This window comes from Chiloscyllium punctatum, chromosome 33, assembly GCF_047496795.1.
Source record: "Chiloscyllium punctatum isolate Juve2018m chromosome 33, sChiPun1.3, whole genome shotgun sequence".
NCBI lineage: Eukaryota > Metazoa > Chordata > Chondrichthyes > Orectolobiformes > Hemiscylliidae > Chiloscyllium > Chiloscyllium punctatum.
Genome location: NC_092771.1, coordinates 12,388,787 through 12,412,214, shown reverse-complemented (window position 1 = coordinate 12,412,214; position 23,428 = coordinate 12,388,787). Strand labels below are relative to the sequence as shown.

Genomic DNA, 23,428 nt, shown 5'->3' with positions numbered 1-23,428 from the left:
GAGAATCGACGTTTCGGGCATCAGCCCTTCTTCAGGAAACTAGATCAGGTTGGGATCAGGTTAAAAATCACAACACCAGGTTATAGCCCAACAGGTTATTTGGAAGTACTAGCTTTAAGAGCACTGTTCCTTCATCAAGTAACTCATGGGGCAGGATCATAAGACACAGACTTTAGTGCAAATGATCACGACGTCATGCAATTAAAATGATATTTTGAATAAACCTAGATTGCTGTTAAGTCTTTCATCTTATAGAATGGGTTGCAGGTTTAGGTTCATTAACATGTAAATCCCAGAACTATTTTTAAGTCACGTTGTTGAGATAACTTAAGGTTTTATTTTTAAAAAGTGACATCTCAGCTCAGACAATTTTTTAAAGGTGTGAGGTTAGAGTCTGTCTGTATTTCAATCTTGAGTCAAACATTTATAAAATGTTATGTGGATTGACTGCATGTAAGTTGTGTGCTTTTTGAACAAAAATAGAAAGTATCTGCAAATGTAAATTCACCTCACTAAAACCAATTCTAAAAGATGAAAGACTTAACTGCAATCTAAGTTTGTTCAATATATCGTTTTAATTGAATGTCACTGTGATGTTTTGCCATAAATACTGTGTCTTATGATCCTGCCCCACTAGTTACCTGATGAAGGAGCAGTGCTCTGAAAGCTCGTGCTTCCAAATACACCTGCTGGGCTGTAACCTGGTGCTGAGAGATTTTTAACTTGGTCCACCCCAGCCCAACACCAGCACCTCCCCATTATAGATTGGAATCAGCATTCCCTCAAAAGAAGCAATGGCAACACGAAAAAATATTTTCATTTCAGTTCATGCTTATGATCGGGAAAATGCTGCCTCCATGTAGTGGAGGTACTATCACTTGAAGCTTTGATAGGGGAATTGGATCATTATCTGAAAGGGCACAATGTGCAGGGCTATTCTTTATCTCAGGGGAGTGCCATTTAGTGAATTTCTTCAGAGGATCAGCACAGATATGCAAGACCATTCTGTAACCATTCAGCAATTCAGATTATGATTCTAAGTGTCCTACAATGGTTTGTTATACTTAACCATCTGTCTTGTTTTCTTGTGACTGTGTTGCCTTATTTGTTGTTGATCTATTATGAGTCTCGATTACTTAACCGTGGTTTCTAGTTCAAAAATTAAACTCTATTTTGCATGTCCAAGATTTTGGTGTGTATGATGCACCTCTTTTGATTCAACTGTTTATTTTCCTCTAGATGTGATGTTGGGTGAATATAGAGGCAACAAAGTAGCAGTCAAATGCATCAAACATGATGCAACTGCCCAAGCATTCATTGCAGAAGCCTCTGTAATGACGTAAGTTCTACATTTAACTCTCTAATCTATTGAATTCCAAAATAAAACAGATTTTTGAAATGGTGATTCTTAGTGTCAAACATTTGAAATGAAAGTCGTATTACTTATAGAATCATAGGGATATACAGCATGGAAACAGACCCTTCGGCCCAACCTGTCCACACAGACCAGCCATCCCAACCTAATCTAGTCCCACCTGCCAGCACCTGGCCCATATCCCTCCAAACCCTTCCTATTTATATACCCTTCCAAATGCCTCTTAAATGTTGCAATTGTACCGGCCTCCACCACATCCTCTGGCAGCTCATTCCATACACGTACCACCCTCTGCGTGAAAATGTTGCCCCTTAGGTCTCTTTTATATCTTTCCCCTCTCACCCTAAAGCTATGCCCTCTAGTTCTGGACTCCCCAACCCCAGGGAAAAGACTTTGTCTATTTATCCTATCTATGCCCCTCATAATTTTGTAAACCTCTATTAGGTCACCCCTCAGCTTCTGACACTCCAGCGAAAACAGTCCCAGCCTGTTCAGCCTCTCCCTGTAGCTCAGATCCTCCAACCCTGGCATTTCTTTTTGAAAAATGCAGATTTTGGTCTGAGTTCTGAACCATTGTGGCAAAATTAAATTCTTCAGGTGCCTGCTGCCTTTTATTCCATAGCCTCTTTCACTGTATCCCTGCCAGTTCACTTTGTGCACTTGGATCAACATTTATCAATTATTCTGTCATGTTTACTTCCATGAAATTTCATGGATGAATCTCTCCAATTTAAGCGTATTGCTCAAATGACAAAATTGAAGGAACCATATCTTGTTATTTTGTATTGTGTGGAAGATTTTTAACTATGGATTGACCAAATTGTTTACTTTGTGCTTTGTCACAAGTGCATATCAGCTTTTATTTTTACATTGGAATCTTGATTTCCTTTGCATGGTAGTGTAAGTTCAGGAACTGGATGAGCAAATCCAAGGTTATGTTCTGAAAGTAAATTCAACAAACTGAAAACTGTGGGCTGACACCATGGGGGGAGAAAAAGCAGCAAGGTTAGATGTTTAAAGGTTTATTAATGGCCTGCAGGGAAGAGAGTTTGCTGTCTGGTAATTGTCAGTTCTAGACAAGAAAATTGACTTGGTTCCCTTTGACTTCTTGGGTCATGTCAGTCAGTCTCCATGATGATTATTGTGAAATCCCACTCAGCATCAAATCTCAGTAGTTTGAGTGGTCATTAAATAAAGTGTGCTCAGTGTTACTGACTTCGAATCAAGCTGAAATGCTAACATTTTGGTTTTCTGAGGTACTGTAATGTGTTTTTTTTTTGTTAAAATTGTCTTGACTAGAGTTTTTGTAAGTTTTTAAAAAGTGTTTAAAAACTCAACAATTTTCCTTTCTTACAGGCAACTCCGTCACAAAAACTTAGTTCAACTTTTGGGTGTCATTGTTGAAGAAGGCGGGTCATTATACATTGTAACAGAATACATGGCAAAAGTAAGTGTGTGGTTGTAATACATATGGAGATTGAAGGGCTTGAACTGACATGTTCTTATTCATTTTTAATCTGAGAATTCTGCAGTTCTATATGTGACATTCATGAAGTCCAAGGCTTTCATTGTGGATCTCTACAGCATCAACTTGTTTCCCTTTTACCAAACCATTTATAGGAATGTAGAATTCACTTCCAGGGTTATTGTCTGCCAAAGGAACTATGTCAACATTTGAAGTTAGATTTGCAGATGGATGAATTGGGCTTGAAAGACTGTGGAAACTAGTTGTGTAGAAGTGATTTCGAACTTCTGTTTTGTCGAGGGCAGATATCAGCACAGACATTTGGGCAAAAATTCTTACTTCGTTTCAGTTCTTTTACCCAACAACTGTGTATTTGACACAAGTTTTGATTAATTCCTCAGGGCAAATTTACAGTTTAAATTTTTCTTTTGATTGTATTCCTGAACAAAATTGTCAAGAAAGTTTCAGCAGTCGTAAGCAGGACATATATTTATCAAAATTCTGCATTTTGAATGGTACAGAAATGTCTTATAATGCACGGTCTATCTTGTTGTGAGAATACCATTTTTACTGAGTAGCCTTTTGAATTTATTGTAGTTTATGCAGCTGCTTGGTAATGTGATTTGTACTTCAAATTAACTGCACTCCTTAATGCTAGATTACTTAAATAGATCTGCCAGTTTTAAAATTCGGATCAAGTGCACTAAATCAATATTGCTTTTAATTTAATTTTATGAACTAGAAAAAGCACTTAGATTTAATCTTTTTAAGCTGTGTTTTCCTGCGTTTTGGGGGTTTTACTGTTGACCCCAATTTTGTCGTCGATGTCCAAGTGACCAAGCTTGCTGTGAAGTTAGAGTTGCTCCCAAAGATCACACCATGTCTGTAGCGTGGATTTTCCCTTTTCCACCTTTGTTTTACGTCAGGCACCGAATCGGAGATTTCCAAGTTTGCAGAAAGTGATGCTATTAAGCAGGATAAAGGACCAACCACATTGAAGCACTTGCAGCCTGCAAGCCAATAAAATGCAATAAATAATCTTCATGTAGAAGTATAGAATTAGTGCATATACATAGAATGTAGAAACTGAAATATAATTTTAAGAATAGATCTTTCCTCAATGTTTAGTAAGTTGGAGAATTTGAAAAATTTAATATTAGGTTTTCAGGACCAGGAAGTTTTAAAATCTAATTATTAACCCAGTCTGCTATCAAAAAACCCAGTTGCATCTTTTTCAAAAATGGAAACTTTTAACATCAATCTTTACTGCAAGACTAATATTGTGAAAGGGAAAATTCTTGACAATTTAGTGATTTTTTTATTTGTTTGCAGACTTGAGATAATTCAGCAATGCACCCAGTGGAGAAACACTGGATTATTTACAGCATCCTCTGGATTTTTGTATTTATCTGTCTGTACAGACTTGAAAATTGTTATGAATTTCAAAGGAGATGGTGTACACAGACAGTTTTTCTACCGTTAGTAATAGAAAGAAAGTAATAGTAACAGAAAATTTTGTCTTGGGCCAATATACACAGTTAACTACTTGTAGGTGGAAGTTATGTCATAAAGAAGTAGAAAACCCTCGAAAGGGAGTGAATTTGCAGAGAGGAAAGCCACACTAATTCTGTGGGTGTAGACCCACTGACATTTTTTCAAGTTGTGATTTATTTTTAAATGCTGGGTTGCGATGTTAAACATATAAGTACTTGCTGATACTAACACTGAAAAAAAATCAAGTTGTTTGCCTGCTTTTTTTAAACAAATTAACTGGTCTCTAGTCAGTTAATTTGATGTTTGGCGTGTCACCCTTTTTGCTGTAGTCAGATTTGTCTGTGAGAAATTTGTCCTGCTTCAAACAGCTGGCTTTGGAAAAACTTTGAAATGTCCTGAAGCAGTTTTCTTTCAATCATGTGCCTTTTGCCTGAAGGCAAGTCATGGATCATTGTTTATTGAAGCCTCATCTGGAGCCATTTGTTAACCTGCTGTGTTTTGCCACAGCCTTCCACTATTGGCCAGAACTAAACACACTTTGTAAGTCTTCCTTGGCCAGAATGGGAATCAACCCACACTATTACATTATTCTCAACCTTGCATTAACCATCCAGCTAACTGGACATAATGTATTTCTTCAGTTTGTTTCACCAGCTTCACGTACAAATTGATCAAGTCATTTTGTGGAACATTGCTGGTACAGAATTTGATCCCCATAAATCTTCACTGCTCCCCAAAACTCATCACATGTGAAATGTTTAGGAATGTTGTGAATACAGGGTGCTTGGATCAATACAGATGTTTCAAACGACAGTGATAAGAATTAAATTTCTGTTGACTACCAGGGCAGTTTGGTGGATTACCTGAGGTCAAGAGGAAGGTCTGTCCTTGGTGGAGACTGTTTACTTAAGTTTTCCATGTGAGTATTATAATCATGCAATCATGATCTGTATGCAATTTTCGGAATCGAAGAAAAGGGTACACCTGAAATGAACAAATGGATGGAGAATTTACACCACTGCTCCTGGGAGTAGTAATGATTACAGTTTTCTGTCTGTTCCATTTGATTGCCAGTGCTTGCAAGTTTTTGTTAAATGCGTCTTACTTTCTGTATGACCACTGTAAATGTCAATGTCCAATGTCCAAAACTTTTTTCAAGATTGTTGCACCTGTCATTCATTTTGTTTCCTCATGGTCCCCTCTTACTGTTCTTTTGACTAGTTCTGGGGACAAGTTCGTTTATGTTTTCAGTCAATGTCTGTCAGTGTCATTATGTCATGACTTAAGTCAATTATTGGACCTAACCCATACCTGTTCACTTGCCCTTGATTTGGTTCTTTTGTTAATTAAATAACTAGCAGCTGGAACTGCAGAACTCTTAGCATTTATAAATTATTTGGCAATGGTTTTCTAATTTCTGCATTTTTCTCTTATAAACATTACGGACCCAAAGTGACCCAAAGAAAACTAATGTCATTATAGAAATATTTGTTTAGATGTGGCAATAAGTTTAGAATTTCTTCTGCAAGTGTCAGGAATTTCCTCATTTATCTTAAGAGATTACCAAGCCCAAGTTTGAAAATAAGATAAATTTTCTCATCAGAGGAATGAAAGATATTAATATAGAATTAGCAACTGTTTGGTTTCCACCACAGTGAATGCATGTCTTGAGCATAAGTGATGCAGTATTTTATGTTTTATTCAAAATAATTCTGCCTGTATCTGCCATGTTAAATAATATTTTGATTTCTTTTTCAGTGATGTCTGTGAAGCAATGGAATACTTGGAAGCAAATAATTTTGTACATAGAGATTTAGCTGCTCGTAATGTCCTGGTCTCTGAGGATAATATAGCTAAAGTTAGTGATTTTGGTCTGACAAAAGAAGCTTCTTCAATGCAAGACACTGGGAAGCTCCCTGTAAAATGGACTGCACCTGAGGCTCTTAAAGAAAAGGTAAATATGATGACTGGTTAATAGGTATAACAAGACATTTTAAGTACTTTTTTGACTTGTGTCCTGCTGAGGCATGTGGCTGATTTATGGAAAATATAATATTCTTTCCAAAAATATGGATCTAGAGATGTTGCAGCAGGGCCTGGCAGCTGCACTTCAACTGCTAGGCTATTTTGGGTGTTATACAGATAATCTGTCGTCTTCTAAGAAATGCATGGTTGTTGAGCAATGCAATGTTCTGTGTACTATGGGGGTAACTACTTCAGTTTTCTCCATTGTTCTTCTCTGTTTTCCACATCACATCAAGTAAAGACAAGCTGTCACAAGTGTGCAACAGACATGCATGAGTCAAACTGAAATTGCTAATGGCAACGTGACATGGTAAGATAGTCTTGTGCACTGTAATCTTAGAAAACGAAGTATAGCTATTCAGCAACATCTTTCCAGATGGTATAGACCTTAAGTGATAGGCTGAAATAAGAGATCCATCATTTACTTTAGTTTATCTGAAGCCTGAACTCAAACGTTTGCCTACTTTTTTCTTGCTATGATATTTGGCACTCATCATTGAAACGTTGTGGGCTGTTTCTACTTCCTTGACAAAATATACTTGTCTTTTATTTCTGCCGGGATTTGCATGAGTGCAGCTGTGACTTAAACCATTCTATCCATTCAAGATAACCAAATAAAATGCCAGAGATAAAAATATTTCTGATTGTGGGGAACCACTTCCTAGACCAAGTTTGCCTGAAACTCTGCCCCGATGCAGATATTCATAAATTTGAGTTGGCTAATGTTTATTTCACCTGTTGTTAGAACAGGTGTTAGGCCATTGAATGTAGCCCTCCCACCTTCCACACCAGTCCAACAAAATAATGCATCTTGACTTCCTGGTCCAGTTATTCCAAACCCCCTAGGAAGAACCAGGTTTGGATTAAAGAAAATACCTGTCTTCTATTGTAATTGTCTATCTGTTATTCTTTGGTGGACATTATTTGCTAACTTGACACACAAGTTCATGCAATGGATACAAACAGTAATTATGAACTAGATTAGAAGAATAATACACCATTCTTGACTTTATTACAGAATTTTTCTACAAAGTCAGATGTATGGAGCTTTGGAATTCTTCTATGGGAAATTTACTCTTTTGGGCGAGTGCCTTATCCCAGAATGGTAGGTAAAAGTATGCACTTTATTACAACCACGGCCATACATATGGAGTATATGATGTACTGTTGTTATATCTCATTTTGAGTCTTAAGAGTCATTGAACCATCCAGCAAGGAAACATACCCTTCAGTCCAACAGTCCACGCTAAACATAATCCCAAACTAACCAAGTCCCACCTGTCTGTTCCTGGCCCATTTCCCTCCAAACCTTTCCTAATCATGCACTTACCCAAATGTCTTCTAAACATTGTAATTGTATCAACATCCACCACTCCTTCAGGAAGTTCATTCCATTCACGAATCACCCTCTGTGTAAAATGAAATTGCCCATCATGTCTTTTTTCAATCTCTCTCGTCTCACTTTTATAAACATGTCCCCTAGTCTTAAAATCCCCCAACATATGCAAAAGACTACATCAACCCTATCTATATCTATCATGCTTTTATAAACGTCTGTGAGGTCATCTCTCAACATCCTATGCTTTGGTGATAGAAGTCTCAGCCTATCCAGTCTGTCTTCATAACTCAAATCTTCCATACCCAGCAACATCCTGGTAAAGCTGTTCTGAGCCCACTCCGGCTTAATAATATCCTTCCTATAACTGGTATCAAAAGGGAAAAGTTGGACGCATTATAGACCTAAGGGGCAGCTTTTTCGCACAGAGGGTGGTGCATGTATGGAATGAGCTGCCAGAGGAAGTGATGGAGCCTAGTACAATTACAGCATTTAAAAGGTATCTGGATGGGTATATGAACAGGAAGGTTTTAGTAGGACATGGGCCAGGTGTTGGCAAGTGGGACTACATTAGGTTGGGATATCTGGTCGGCTAGACAAGTTGGACCGAACGGTCTGTTTCTGTGTTGTACATCTCTATGACTTTATGATTAAACTACAAGTACAACAGATAACAGCAAAACATAGAATTAAAAAAAAGGGATAGATCCTTTTCTTCTTTGAACCTGGTCCACCATTCGATATGATCATGACAGATGATCTAACTCCGTATCTTGTTCCCGCTTTCTCTGCAAACCCTTTAGCTCTGAGGACTATATTTAACTCCTTGAGAACATTCAGTGTTTGGCCTCAACCACTTTCTATGGTAGAGAATTCCGTGGGCTCACCAGTCCGTGGTCCCCAGTATATCTGGGGACTTTTAGAAGACTTTTGATGATGTTCACGTAAAGTTCAAGTGCACGGGATTGGGGTTAATGCACTGACTTGGATAGTGAACTGATCGGCAGATAGTGAACAAAGATTGGAATAAATTCGTCATTTTCTGAATGGCAGGCAGTAAGTTGTGAAGTACCACATGGGTCAGTGCTTGGAACCCAGCTATTCACAATATTAACTGAAGGAACTAAATGTATCTCTTCAGTTTGCACATGAGACAAAGCAGGGTGAATTGTGAGGAGGAATTTGTACAAATTGAGAGGATAAATGCATGGCAGATAAATGCATGAGGTATAATGTGGATGAATGTGAGGTTATCCATTTTGGCAGCAGAAACAAATAAGTCATATCTGTTGTCTCCTCTTTATCAATTCTTCTAGTCACATCCTCGCAATGTTCCAGTAGATTTGTCAAGCATGATTTCCCTTTCGTAAATCCATGTTAACTCTGTCCGATCCTGGCACTGCTTTTCAAGTACCCTGCTGTTAAATCTTTTATAATAGACATTGGCATTTTCCTACTGCCCATATTAGGCTAACTCTATTTTGTCTCCACATGATATTTGTGCATCAAAATAGTAAGTACCTTCGCTTATTTGAAATTCAGTGGCTTTACTATTTTTCCTAACCTTACAAGGATGTTGCCAGGGTTGGAGGATCTGAGCTACAGGGAGAAGCTGAATCGGCTGGTGCTGTTTTCCCTGGAGCGTTGGAGGCTGAGGGGTGACCTTATAGAGGTTTACAAAATTGAGGGGCATGGATAGCATAAATAGGCAAAGTCTTTTCCTTGGGGTCGGGGAGTCCAGAACTAGAGGGGCATAGCTTTAGAGTGAGAGGGGAAAGATATAAAAGAGACCTAAGGGGCAACATTTTCATGCAGAGGGTGGTACATGTATGGAATGAGCTACCAGAGGATGTGGTGGAGGCCGGTACAATTGCAACATTTAAGAGGCATTTGGATGGGTATATGAATAGGAAGGGTTTGGAGGGATATGGGCCGGGTGCTGGCAGGTGGGACTAGATTGCGTCAGGACATCTGGTCAGCATGGACGGGTTGGACCGAATGGTCTGTTTCCATGCTGTACATCTCTATGACTCTAAGTAAATAACAAGAAAAAGAAAACAAAATATTAATTTGTTTGAAACATTTGGGTCCAGAACTCCTGCTGAAAAACGTCAATACACTTCTTCTTTCGTCTGTTGAAGCAATAAAGCTTTTAGTCTGGCTCTGTTCAAAGATTGTGTCCATTTGATCTGATCCTATTCTACAGAAGTCTACAGCCTGTTGCAGTAACAAAACAACAGCTGAAATATGTGTTCAGTCTTGGGCTCATTTACTTGATCTCTGATATGTGCTGCCTTAATGTAATTTGAGCCAGTTCATTCAGACCAGCAATTTGTTTTAATTATCGGTTCACAGTGCTGCGAGTCTTATTCATGGAGCTCTAATAACTATTCTGTTTGATCTAGACTTCTATTTTTCTTTTGTTCATGTAACATTACACTATTTGTGTTTGTTAAAAACCAATGACAGAGTGGTTATGCCCAAAAGACGCACTGGATCTTGGTTATCAGATTTTAAAGCCAACATTTATTAAAACACTTAGTTGCATTTACATTACATTTCCCGTGACTCATTAATTACATTTTTGGGGGGGAAAAGAACTTATCAGTGATTGTTTGTCAAATATTCCTATCTCAGTGGAGAGTGAACTGTTTCTGAATTTTTAACCCAACAGACTGGGTAGAGTCTCCAGCATCTGCAGTACTCACTTTTGCCTAGAGAGAATGGATTGTTTATTAACTTGTGTGAAAAATGCATTTGAATATAGAAACAGTTTTTCAAGCCATATGTTTGCCACTATTTTTTCATTCAAGCAGCAGAACATATACTTCCTGATAATTGTTCGATTGTCCACTGTTAACTTTTGCACTGAATCTATGCTGAAACTTAATGTGGAAAGCCTGCTTCATGTAGAATAGCTTCTAAAGCAAAATATTTGTTATGGTGTAGTCAGCCTATCTTTTCAGGCTGAGGCATATTTTTGGGAAGTGTGTCAGAAGAATTTTTAATTTATTTATCAATTCAAGGTGACATCTGGGTGTGTTTTTAATTCCAAACACACCCTGATAATGTTAATTCTCATTGCTTAATTTAAATTGCTGAAGGTCTGGTCAAATCTGTTCCACAACTTTGAAATAAGAAATGGAAGTCTACTGATTGCAAACCACCTCACCATCTGAAAGTTTCATTTTCCTCTAACATTGAGAGCCTTTCCTCTCCCACCTCATAAATTCAATTCCAAGTCATACTGAGACCTAGTTCAGAATAAATTAAATTTCTACTTATGTAGAACTATCACCTCCCTCAGTGCATTTAAATTCAAACTATCAAACAGGAAAATAAACACGTAGAAGTTTCTTCACCCCCTTAGTGAAATGAGAATGTTCACTTCATTTTGGCTGCTTTTTGTCCCTCTTTGCTTGCATCATTGATGTGTAGGCAGACGTATAATTACAAGCTTGTCCTTCTGGCTGGTGCAGTACTCTTAGACATCGAAACATAGAACACAAGAGTAGGAGGAGGCCATGCAGCCACTTGAGCCTGCTCCACCATTCGATACAATCATTTATTGTTCCCTGTTCCTACGTTCTCCCCAAATCCTTTGATACCTTTAGCCCTAAGAAGTATATACATATCTCCTCCTTGAAAATGTTCAATGTTTTGGCCTCAACTGCTTTCTGGTGCAGAGAATTCCATAGGCTCACCACTGTGCACGTTCAGTATCAGCTCTGCACATGCATAAGCTGCAATAGCTTGCTTTATACTGTTCTTCATAAAATGTTTTCTCTGGTATGTATATGTGAACAGGTATCCCGATTACTTAAGGTGATTTACATTTTTGTCAAATCAGTTATACATTGACTAGGCAGAAATTAAATCCATGGTGAGTATACTTTCTCTTCAGTACTGGAAAGTGTTTCACAGATTGAAATCTGACTTCACGTTTTAAGAGTTAACTTCCTTGTGAGCAGTGCTCATTTAACTTTCTTATCTTCCTTGGACACAAGCTAGTTGTAATTTCTCTATGCTTATTGGGCTACTTTCTGTCAATAGTGAGGAAAGTTACTTGATTGCATGAGAAATAATGGCAAAAGGTTCACTCAAAATTATAGCAGTAAGAGCGAATGAACTTGGACTTGTACATTATGTTATTTTTAACAATTAGCCTTCAGACCTATAAATGTATGGGAAGAGATTCTGTATCTCAAGGTTATCTGTGCCATTCCACTCTGCCTTGTTAAAATTGTGCAAATTTATTCTGGGATATTTTCTTATTGTCCTCAGAGCTCCATGCATTTTGTGTAATTATTTGGCATTGCTCCTGAAGCATGTACAAGTCTGGGCGACTTTAATGCAGGACACTTGTAGTATTCATGCCTGGCATCTCTCAAAATTGCTGCAGAAACTTATGAATCATGTGTATTCATATGCTGTGTGATTAAGTACAATAGTACCCTCTGTAGGAGGAAAAATGAGCTGCATGCTTTGCATGTTTGTAGTGTTGATGGTTTAATTATAGGGCAGTAGAAAAACAACGTAAAAAATGGTTGTTATTTTGCAGATTAAAGGTGGACATTCTACTTATGGTCAATGTTCTCTTCACTTGCTGACACAATAATTATAGAATAAATGGTAAAATATTTGAATACTTTTTATAAGCGGTAGGGATGTGAGAAAGCCCTGTGTAAGGGGATGGATGGATGGATATGCACTTTGCTCATCTGATCCTTTTGATTACTTAATTTATTTGGACTGGAAATACCTCACTCATTTGCATCTCCTGTCAGTTAATTGTGTTTTCCGTGTTCCTCCTCTTTCTTTCTTATGCCCCAGTGATTTATTTCAAAAATAAATTAGCATGATCTTTAGTGCTGTATACTTCCAACTCAGATATCTATTTATGCAGTTCCATATCAATAATTTGCATGAGACCTAAAACATTTTGCAGATCTGTTGCAGATTTGCTGCCTTTTTTTCTTGGCATGCTTCTTGGCAACATTTTAGGATATAATTTCTCATACAAAGCTGTTCTTGGTATTTTTTTTAAGGCCGAGATTCTTGTTAAGCAAGGGGATAAAAAATTACTGGGGTCAGTAGGAATGCAGATTTGAGATTATAATCAGGTCAGCCAACTTGGCAGGGTAGGCTTGAAGGGCTGAATGGCCTACTAATTCGTACACAACTTCAAATGCCCTTACAAATCTACCACATTGCAATGGCACCTGCTCAGAGCTCCTGCTGCCTAACAGTTAAAGGTTTATTTACAGCATTGTACGTTTATATAGGAAGCTTATATTTTGAACTATTGACATGAATTTGTCAGCAAATATGATTGCAGACAAGTGTTGATTCATTTGGGGAAGTTAATAAAAAGGAAAGTGTCAAATTGCCCCCATTTTGTAACCTGCGTATGGATTGGGAGCTGGGGTCCAACCCCTTGACCTTGCTCCACCTTTCAATAAGATTATGTCTGATTTGATGATAACACATTTGCCCTTACCACCAATAACGTTTCACTCCCTTGCTTATCAAGACTCTATCTACCTCTGTCTTAAAAATATTCAGAAGCTATGCTTCTATGACCTCTTGAGGAAGAGTATTCCAAAGACACTTGACCCTCAGAGTAAACATTTGCCATAACCTCTATTATATTGGTGACCCCTTATTTTTTAAACATTACTGCTAATTCTAGATTTCCCCACAGTGGGAATCTTGCTTTCTGTATGCAACCTTTCAAGAAACCTCAAGATCTGTATATGCTTCAGTCAAGTCACCTGTTATTCTTGTAACTACAGTGGATACAAGGCTAGTGGGTCTAACCATTTGTCTCAAGCAACCTGCACACTATAGGTGCTAGTCTAGTATACCTTGTCTGACCTACTTTCAACACACTTTCATTCATGTTTAAATAACATTCTCCCCATGCCTACAGGGTTTCCTCCGGGTGCTCCGTTTTCCTCCCACAGTCCAAAAATGTGCAGGTTCGGTGAATTGGCCATGCTAAATTGCCCATAGTGTTTGGTGCATTAGTCAGAGGGAAGCTGGTCTGGGTGGGTTACTGTTCGGAGGGTCGGTGTGGACTGGTTGGGCTGAAGGGCCTGTTCCCGCACTGCAGGGAATCTAATCTGAACACAACTAATGCTATACAAAGTACTCCAAATGTGGTCTCACCAATGCAGAACCGTCCTACTTTTGTATTTAATTCCCCTTGCAATATGCAATAACATTCTTCAAAGTTTGGTAGAAGATTTGTAGCTCGGGTGCTCGTTGTTGTGGTTCTGTTCGCCGAGCTGGGAATTTGTCTTGCAAACGTTTCGTCCCCTGTCTAGGTGACATTCTCAGTGCTTGGGAGCCTCCTGTGAAGCGCTTCTGTGCTGTTTTCTCCGGTATTTATAGTGGCCTGTCTCTGCCGCTTCCGGTTGTCAGTTCGAGCTGTCCGCTGTAGTGGCCGGTATATTGGGTCCAGGTCGATGTGTTTGTTGATAGAGTCTGTGGATGAGTGCCATGTCTCTAGGAATTCCCTGGTTGTTCTCTGTTTGGCTTGCTCTATAATGGTAGTGTTGTCCCAGTCGAATTCATGTTGCTTGTCGTCTGTGTGTGTGGCTACTAAGGATAGCTGGTCGTGTCGTTTCGTGGCTAGTTGGTGTTCGTGTATTCGGATCGTTAACTGTCTTCCTGTTTGTCCGATGTAGTGTTTTGTGCAGTCCTTGCATGGGATTTTGTACATTACATTAGTTTTGCTCATGTTGGGTATCGGGTCCTTTGTTCTGGTGAGTTGTTGTCTGAGCGTGGCTGTTGGTTTGTGTGCTGTTTGGAGAGACAACGGAACGAGCCCATGCCGCAACCCAAAGGACTAGCCACACTACCATACATCAGGAGCATTTCTGAACTGACAGCCAGACTACTGCGACCACTAGGACTTATAACAGCACACAAACCAACAGCCACGCTCAGAAAACAACTCACCAGAACAAAGGACACGATACCCAACATGAGCAAAACCAATGTAGTGTACAAAATCCCATGCAAGGACTGCACAAAACACTACATCGGACAAACAGGAAGACAGTTAACGATCCGTATACACGAACACCAACTAGCCACGAAACGACACGACCAGCTATCCTTAGTAGCCACACACGCAGACGACAAGCAACATGAATTCGACTGGGACAACACTACCATTATAGGGCAAGCCAAACAGAGAACAGCCAGGGAATTCCTAGAGGCACGGCACTCATCCACAGACTCTATCAACAAACACATCGACCTGGACCCAATATACCAGCCACTGCAGCGGACAGCTCGAACTGACAACCGGAAGCGGCAGACAGGCCACTATAAATACCAGAGAAAACAGCACAGAAGCGCTTCACAGGAGGCTCCCAAGCACTGAGGATGTCACCTAGACAGGGGACGAAATGTTTGCAAGACAAATCCCCTGCTCGGCGAACAGAACCACAGCAATAACATTCTATTGGTATTCCTATTTACTGCTGTACCTGCATACTAATCTTTTGTGCTTTATGCTCTAGGGCACCCAGATCCCTCTGCATCTGAGCTCTGCACTCCCTGTCCCTTTAGACAGTATGTTTCTCTTTTATTCTTCCTACTAAAATGGACAGTTTTCGCATTTTTCAGAGCTCTGCCTACTCACTTAACCTATCAATATCTCTTTATAGCCTCCTTATGTCCTCTTCCCAACTTACATTTCCAGCTATCATTGTGTCACCTGTTTTCCAACCTATCTTGAAAAATATTTTCTTCGCGAGTGTTCATGCAACTTCATCTTATGCTGAAGTGCATTCATGTCTGGTATAGGTAGATTTTTGATCTCTTTGGGAATCAAGGAATTTGGGAAGCAGGTGGAAAAGTAACGTTGAGGCAGAGTAACCATGATTATACTGAATGGAGGAGTAGGTTCACTTTATATGGTCCCACCTTCCCTGCCTTGTTACATGAGCCACACAATTGTGCTAGGTTTTAAAGTGGGGTTGTGTTATGATCCCAGCTGATGTTAATACTGAACAAGTCAAACTTCACAGTGAAACCCAGTTTTATAAAGCAATCTTCTATTTGAACAAAGATCCGGAAGGTCACATTCGTAAATCTCTGCCAGTATGCTTTTAAAACATTGATTAAGCAAGAAAAGCATGAACTAAATTGCGCCAGAAAAAAGGTTTGGAAAGACTCTAATTCCATTTATTCCAGCAATATCCTTATTACCGACCACTGAAACTCCAATGAAGAATCATCACTATCTTGACACCAACCTTACTTGCTGTGGCTGCTAGAAATGCAGTCAGTTCCCTTCTGGCAATTTCTGCCCGTTCACTAGATGCTTTTTCCTTCAGCTGGTATCCCTCCCACAGATATCTAAAAAAGTAAAGCTAAACTCAATTTTATATTAAGTTTAAAACACATGAATTCCCAAAACTCAGATTCCAGCAGTTTTTCCCTGACTGTCACTCACTGACTTTTTTAGATTTCTCTGTCTCCGTGTTTCGCTGGGCCCCTGTTTCTAGACAACAGTGTGGTTTCCTTCCTTTATTTTTTAAATGCATTCAATCACTTTATTTCAACCTTACTTAGATGCCAGTTTTAAAAAATGGTTGCAGATTATGCAACATCAAGCTCCCAAGAACTCTCAAACTGTGTCCTCCTTAACTCACAAATATAAACATAAATTGCCATTAGAAATAATGCATAACTGAGTAAAACATTGCTTTAAAAAGTATTCTTTCTATTAATCAAACTCTATTTAAATACTGCTTTAAACAGTTTTTAATATCTTCACCTCCTCCCTCCACCCCAAAAGCAAGTTGTCAGAATTGTCTGTTCTGATGAAATATTACAGAGCTGAAACATTAACTGTTTCTCACAGCACAGATGTTGTTGGACCTGCTGAGTCATTCCAGCATTTTCTGTTATTTAATTATAAATGACCTGTCCTTTATTTAAGGAACAGCATCAACCAATGGGGCACCTAAACATTGTGATTAAAGAGTGAATTGCTATTTTTCTTTTTGAATTCCCTCAGCCTCTGAAAGACGTGGTTCCTCGTGTTGAGAAAGGGTACAAGATGGATCCACCTGACGGATGTCCGCCTGCTGTGTACGAGTTAATGAAACGGTGCTGGGAGCTTGACCCTGGTCGTCGACCCACATTCAGGCAGTTGAGGGAGAAGTTACAAGATACCAGAAAAATGGAACAGCACCTGTGACACCAGAATGCCATGGAACTTCCTTTTTTCTTAAAGACTGCTCGACATTAAACCAAGAGTGCTGAGACTTTTACAAAGCAATCTTCTTAAGAAAAGAAATTGAACTCTGCATATCATGGCCTTGTGTTTCATTTCCCTCTCAGTTATGTGTGCTGCAACACAATATCCCTCTATCCCCATTAAAGAAGCATGCTTGAACACCTTTGTCGAGTCCTTTGGTCCTTGTGGTAATTGTTTTGTGCCAAGTGCCTCCAGCCACAAAGACGGTGCTTACTTTGCAATGTGTTTGTTTCGACCAAAACGAGATTTCACAAAGAGGATTGGTGAAGAGACGGTTTTCTTTAACCAGCATAACACAGTTTTGTGTTTTTTTTTGCTTTCCCATCTAAATTTGCTTAGCCAGGTTTTTTTAATACTTAAATTGTAATTTTTTTATAAAATAAAAAGGGTGTTTTTTTTTAAATGTTCTGTAATGTTCCACAGATTTGACAAACTCATTGCATGTAGTGTGGGAGGCATTCATTTCTGTCAGTGCGTTACATCATTTTAGCTGCCAAGGATGAGATTAAATAAACCATTCCATATGATCAGTTCTAAATGGCTGTTATGTTTTGATTTTACTTTGGCAGAATATATTGGGCTGCTGTCTTTGTCTTCAGCCCTCTGTCATAGAAATGTAGAAAATAGGAACAGAAGTAGGACAATCAGTCCATCAGGCCCGCTCCACCATTTGTTATGATTATGGTCGATCCACTATCTCAGTACCATATGTCTGTACTATCACCACGCCCCTTTACAACTCGGGTCTGTAGAGATCTGTCCATCCTCCTCAAATATATTCAGTGTCTTGGCCTCCACAGTCTTCTATGAGAAAGAAGGGGCAGCACGGTGGCGCAGTGGTTAGCACTGCTGCCTCACATCACCAGTGTCCCAGGATCTATTCCAGCCTCGGACGACTGACTGTGTGGAGTTTGCATTTCCTCCCCATGTCTGCGTATATTTCCTCCCACAGGCTGAAGATGTGCAGGTTAGGTGAATTAGCCATGGTAAATTGCGCATAGTGTTAGGTGCATTAGTCAAAGGGAAATGGGTCTGGGAGGGTTACTCTTTGGAGGGTCAGTGTGGACTGGTTGGACCGAGGGGCCTGTTTCCACACCGTACAGAATTTAAATCTAAAACTCCACAGGTTCATAACTCTCCAAGTCAAGAAATGTTGACTTGGTCTGAAATGGTCCAGGGCATAATATTAAACACCTGTCCCCTTGTTCGGGACCCCAGACCAGGGGTCCCTTAATCCAGTCTGCACAGCTCTGTTAGAATTTTAAATGAATGAGATTCCCCTCATTCTTTTTAACGGCAGTGAATAAAGGCCCAGTCAAACCATCTGTCATCATCTGACAAACCTGTCATCCCAAGAGTCTATCTGATGGGTTTTCACTGCACTCCCTCAATGGCAAGTTATCCTTTTTTTAAGTAAAGGATACTAGAGATGTGGTCTCAACAAGGCCCTGTACAGATGCAGGAAGACTTCCTGCCTTTGTACTCAAATCTACACTCATTGTCACCATGAAGGTTCTACCTTCTCAACTTTGACTGAGGCATGGTGTCCCTTAGTCTGAAATCACCATCAGTTATCTGTCTCATCAGAGGACAGTGCTCTGGGACTGTGGTGGCTGTACCTTTTCTTTTATTCAAACCTTTTGCAGTGAAGGTGGCCGTATCACTTGTCTTCCTGATAGTTTGCTGTATCTGTGTACTTTCTTTCAGTTCTGTTGTCTCACTGAACTCACCTGAGTGGGGACTGGGTGACCTTCAGTGGACACCACCAGCCTCCGCAGACAGCTCATATCAAGAGCTCAAGTACAGCCAGGGGTTGAATTATTAATAGAGTGTTTCTACCAACCGTATCAGTCTGGAGATGGCCAAAGTTTGCATAGTTGTGCTCAGAAATGCATTCATCACATCTGTGGCTGAGAATAACAGTGGTACTCCTGGCTCTTTGAAACTTGATCTGCAAAGTTCTGGAAAGATCCCAGGTCTGATGTAATTTGAAATTGTTATTTTTATTTTCAGATGCCTAGTTTTCTATTTAATCATTTGAGGTGTCTTGGCTTAAAGCAAGATGTGGTGTGAACTGTAAATGATGTAGACTTGAGATGCTTGTTTCCTTTCTGCCTCGTGAAAAGAGGTCTATAAGTAACTTTTGAGAATGCATTCAGAACAAACTTTCAAAGTAGTCTTCTGGCCACATACCAAATTGAAAAGAGAACAAAACAAAACCTGAAACAACTGCAGATGCTGGAAATGAGAAACAAAGACCGAAATTGCTGGAAAATCTTCGAATCTGGCAGCATCATCTGTGGAGAGAAGTCAGAATTAACATTTCAGGTCCAATGACCCTTCAGAAAAAGTGTGAAACGAAAACTACTCAATACTGTCAAATGACTAATGTGATTGGGCTAAGAGGGATTAATTCTTTTAAGCCAGAGTTTCTTTTGGCTGGTCTCTGATAAACCTGTGCAGTTTGTCAAAGATGACCTGTTAGACTCACCCAATTCCCTTTTGCCTGCTGCTGTTTATTCTCCAGGCTTCGTGTGAAGCTTCTATGAGTTACTGGAGTTCATGCTGGCAATCAAATGATGTTTGCTTCTAAGAGAGGACGAAAAGGACAAAAAAAAATATGGATTGTAACAATTACTGAAGATGATTTTGTTGGAAAATTAACATGTATGCAGTTAGTTGTCTTGGATCTTTTAAGGATAACGTTGAGGTAAATATTGTCGAAAGTCTGAACTTTAAATATTAAAAGTGGTGAAGCAATTGGTTGGGTGGTCTAATGTTTAATGAACCAAAGAGTATAAACTCTGCTGTGATGTTTACATTTTTAATCTGTTGAGAGCTTTATTTACTTCAGTGGTGAAAGTTTGCTTGCCAGTTTTGAAATGCATTTTACATCTTTTGTTTACATTTACAAATTTTAGTAGTCATATTGGGGTATCTCCATTGCAGGTCATGAAGTCACTGGGCTGGTAATCCAGTGGACTGGACTAACGATCTGGAGACATGAGTTCAAATCTGACATGTTTTAGATTGAATTATTTTTCAAAAGGCAGCACTTATTGCAACATCACCGCTTGGTGGAGTGTGGCAATCTGAAGTGCAAAATGTTGAAAGCGTTGCATCCAACTCGTTAAAAAAAAATCAGGTCAATTGCACTGGAATTCGTTCCAGGCAGCAATCTCGGAACCAGACCTGAAAAAAATGCAGCAACAGTTATAATCGGTCTGAGTTTTCCTTTGCAAACGGAGGCCCTGAATTCAAAAGAAAGCTAGTTAATTGTCTTGACAATGTCACTGCATCTCTTCCAGGACCAGGAGGAAATAAACCATGAAAAGTACGCATGTTCAGATTGATTCTGGTGACCTTTTTTGCATTGGGAAACAGGTATTGTTCACAAAAACCTGGAATAAAAGGCTTGCATCAGTAATGATGATCATGAAATTAACAGATTGTAACATGAAAGGCTTTTAGTGAAGGAAATCTGCCAACACCTTGTCTGGCCCACATGGCTCCAGAACCCAATAATGTGGTTGACTCTTAACTGCCTCCTCAAGCAGCATAGCAAGCCACTCAGCCCTCCCTGTTGAGAGGTGCTCAAGATAACTGAGGGGCGAGCAATAAATGAAATGAATGACAAGAGTCTTTTCCCTCTGGTGGATGGGTTCAAAACCTGGGAGTATATTTTTAAGATGTGAGGAGAAAGATTTAAAAAGGACATGAGGGGCAACTTTTTTCTTAAACAGTAGTTCACATTTGGAATTAACGGCCAGAGAAAGTGGTATAGTTACAACCTTTAAAAGACATTTGGATAAAGTCATGAATAGGAAAGGTTTGAAGTGATATGTGCCAAGAGCAGGCAGGTGGGACTAGTTTAGCTTGAGAACATGGTTGGCTTGGACTGGTAGGAATGAAGGGACTGTTTCCGTGCTGAATGACTGAGGGAAGATGATGTACTGGGACTTAATTTTTTTATATATATAAGAAAAAGCTTTGGTGTCTTCAGTTGCAAGCTATTAGGATGTACCAAAGAGTTGACGGGTTATTGGACTTGGACAAGTTAGGTTACTAAGGTAAAAACAATGACTGCAGATGCTGAAAACCAAATACTGGATTAGTGGTGCTGGAAGAGCACAGCAGTTCAGGCAGCATCCAACGAGGTGCTGCCTGAACTGCTGTGCTCTTCCAGCACCACTAATCCAGTAATCCAAGTTAGGTTACTGTCCATCAGATCAGCTAAACTAGTCCCACCTGCCTGCTCTTGGCACATATCACTTCAAACCTTTCCTATTCGTGACTTTATCCAAATGTCTTTTAAAGGTTGTAACTATACCACTTTCTCTGGCCGTTAATTCCAAATGTGAACTACTGTTTAAGAAAAAAGTTGCCCCTCATGTCCTTTTTATATCTTTCTCCTCACATCTAAAAAAATATACTCCCAGGTTGAATAGCATAGCAGGCTAAGTGGGCTTCTCCTGATCCTATTGTAACCAGGTTTAATGCTGTCAGATTTAGAGTTGCAGTCATAATGATAACCTATTCCTCAACAACACCTTAGTTAATTCCTGTGCTGTTTGAGACAATGCCATCAGGTGTATGTACCATAAAAGCCTGTATGTTATTTTTAAAGATGCTCCTTAAAACCTACCCTATAATCAAACTTTTATTTTGAGCTTGTCAGCTGTCCTAAAATCTTCCTGGGTGGCTTGGATGTAAAATTACATTGTCCCCTAACACTCGCGTGAAATGCCTTAGGATGTTTTAAGACATTATAGGTGTTTTTGTAACAATTTTTTTCTTTCATTATATTTTTAGTTCGGTTTTACTTAAAATGAATTCCATTCCTATCAAACACTTGCAGACTCGTAACATAAACAGTACATTCCTATATCTCATTGGAGATACTATTAAACCAATTAAGGCCTGGTCATGCCATAAAAAACAAGTGAGAAAGTTATGGATGTTTTGATATATTTGTCTTGACATTGCCCCAAAGTTTTGATTATAGATGCTTAATTAAAATGATTTGGAGGTGCCGGTGTTGGACTGGGGTGAGCAAAGTTAAAAAATCACACAATACCAGGTTATAGTCCAACATGTTTATTTGGAAGCACCAGCTTGCAGAGCACTGCTTCAGGACAACCACCTGATGAAGGAGCAACGCTCCAAAAGCTAGTGCTTCCAGATGACCGAGGTGGACTATAACCTGGTGTTGTGTGATTTTAAATTAGTTAAAATGACATTACAATCGAGAACACAGTGCTGATAAAAAAGAAACCATTTCACTCTACATTTGTGTGAAAGCAGAGTTGAATTTTATAGTTAAAACACCAAGCAACTCCATGTAAATTATGCCTCAGAAGGATCACTGGGAATGGTAACTTCTGACCCATTTTCTGCCACTTATCTAGTAGTCAGTTTCATGTCACTGCTCTGAATTGAAATTTGAAGGTACTTTGATTCAAATATTGTCAGTCATAAAAACAGTAGTTTGTAAGTTTTAAGTTGGTTTCAATTACATAGAAAATTTTGTCTGAAAATTAATTGGCGTAGATTCAAATATAGTCACTCACCTAAACTCAGTAAGGAGCATTTTCTTTCAGTTGATGCTATGCTTTAAGATTCCTGACTGGATACACAGGTTTATGGAGAACTAATGCACTGAGCAATGTCAAGGGAGCCTTTCTTTCTCCCAGTGTTAACCATGCCCCAAATTTCTTTTTATTCTGCTGGGGTGGGCATCACATCTCCCAGTCACTGCTGTTACTAATTTACAAGAGAAATTAAGTATTTAGACATATTTATTCATCCTTGCAGGCCCAGATGAGCCTTTTTATATCTTAACCCTTATTTTCTTCTAATGCTTTTTTGCTAGAAATATTGCAGAATTGAAATAGAGTCCTTGCAACATGGAATTAGGCCATTTGGTGCATCAAATGGTCAACACTGACCCTCAGAAAGACAGCCCACCTACACTATCCCCGCCCAACCCTGTAACCCTGCACTTCCCATGGTTAATCCACCTAGCCTGCACATCCCTGGATGCTATGGGGCAATTTAGCATAGCCAATTCACCTAACCTGTATGTCTTTGGACTGTACGAGGTAACCAGAGCACCTAGAGGAAACCCACGCAGTCACAGGGAGAATGTGTGGAGTTTGCACAGACACTCGCTTGAGGGTGGAACCAAGCCCAGGTCCCCAGCGCTGTGAGGCAGCAGTGCTAACCACTGTGGCACCGTGCTGCCCCAAATCTCAGGCTTTAGTTGCTTAAGTTACCTCGAGAAGACGACTTAAAAGAAATAGTGGGATTTACGTACTAATGAACCGAAACCTGCAACCCATTCTAAAATATGAAAGACTTAACAATCCAGGTTCGTTCAATATATCATTTCAGTTGCATGACACTGTAGACATTGTAATTTTGCTATAAAGTCTGTGTCTTATGATCTTA

General features: G+C 39.4%; 1 protein-coding gene across 3 annotated transcripts in view; it reads left to right on the top strand.

Moving 5' to 3' along the window:
* The window catches only part of csk (C-terminal Src kinase), a 143,232-nt gene extending 125,716 nt beyond the window's left edge, over positions 1 to 17,516 (top strand). For all 3 annotated transcript variants that reach the window (XM_072553009.1, XM_072553011.1, XM_072553010.1), the window contains 6 exons: positions 1,240 to 1,339; positions 2,732 to 2,822; positions 5,180 to 5,253; positions 6,093 to 6,288; positions 7,378 to 7,464; positions 16,736 to 17,516. In XM_072553009.1, the coding sequence (XP_072409110.1) occupies positions 1,240 to 1,339; positions 2,732 to 2,822; positions 5,180 to 5,253; positions 6,093 to 6,288; positions 7,378 to 7,464; positions 16,736 to 16,918 (731 nt within the window). In that variant the 3' untranslated portion in view covers positions 16,919 to 17,516. The remainder of the gene's footprint in view (positions 1 to 1,239; positions 1,340 to 2,731; positions 2,823 to 5,179; positions 5,254 to 6,092; positions 6,289 to 7,377; positions 7,465 to 16,735) is intronic.
* Positions 17,517 to 23,428: the final 5,912 nt, after the last annotated feature.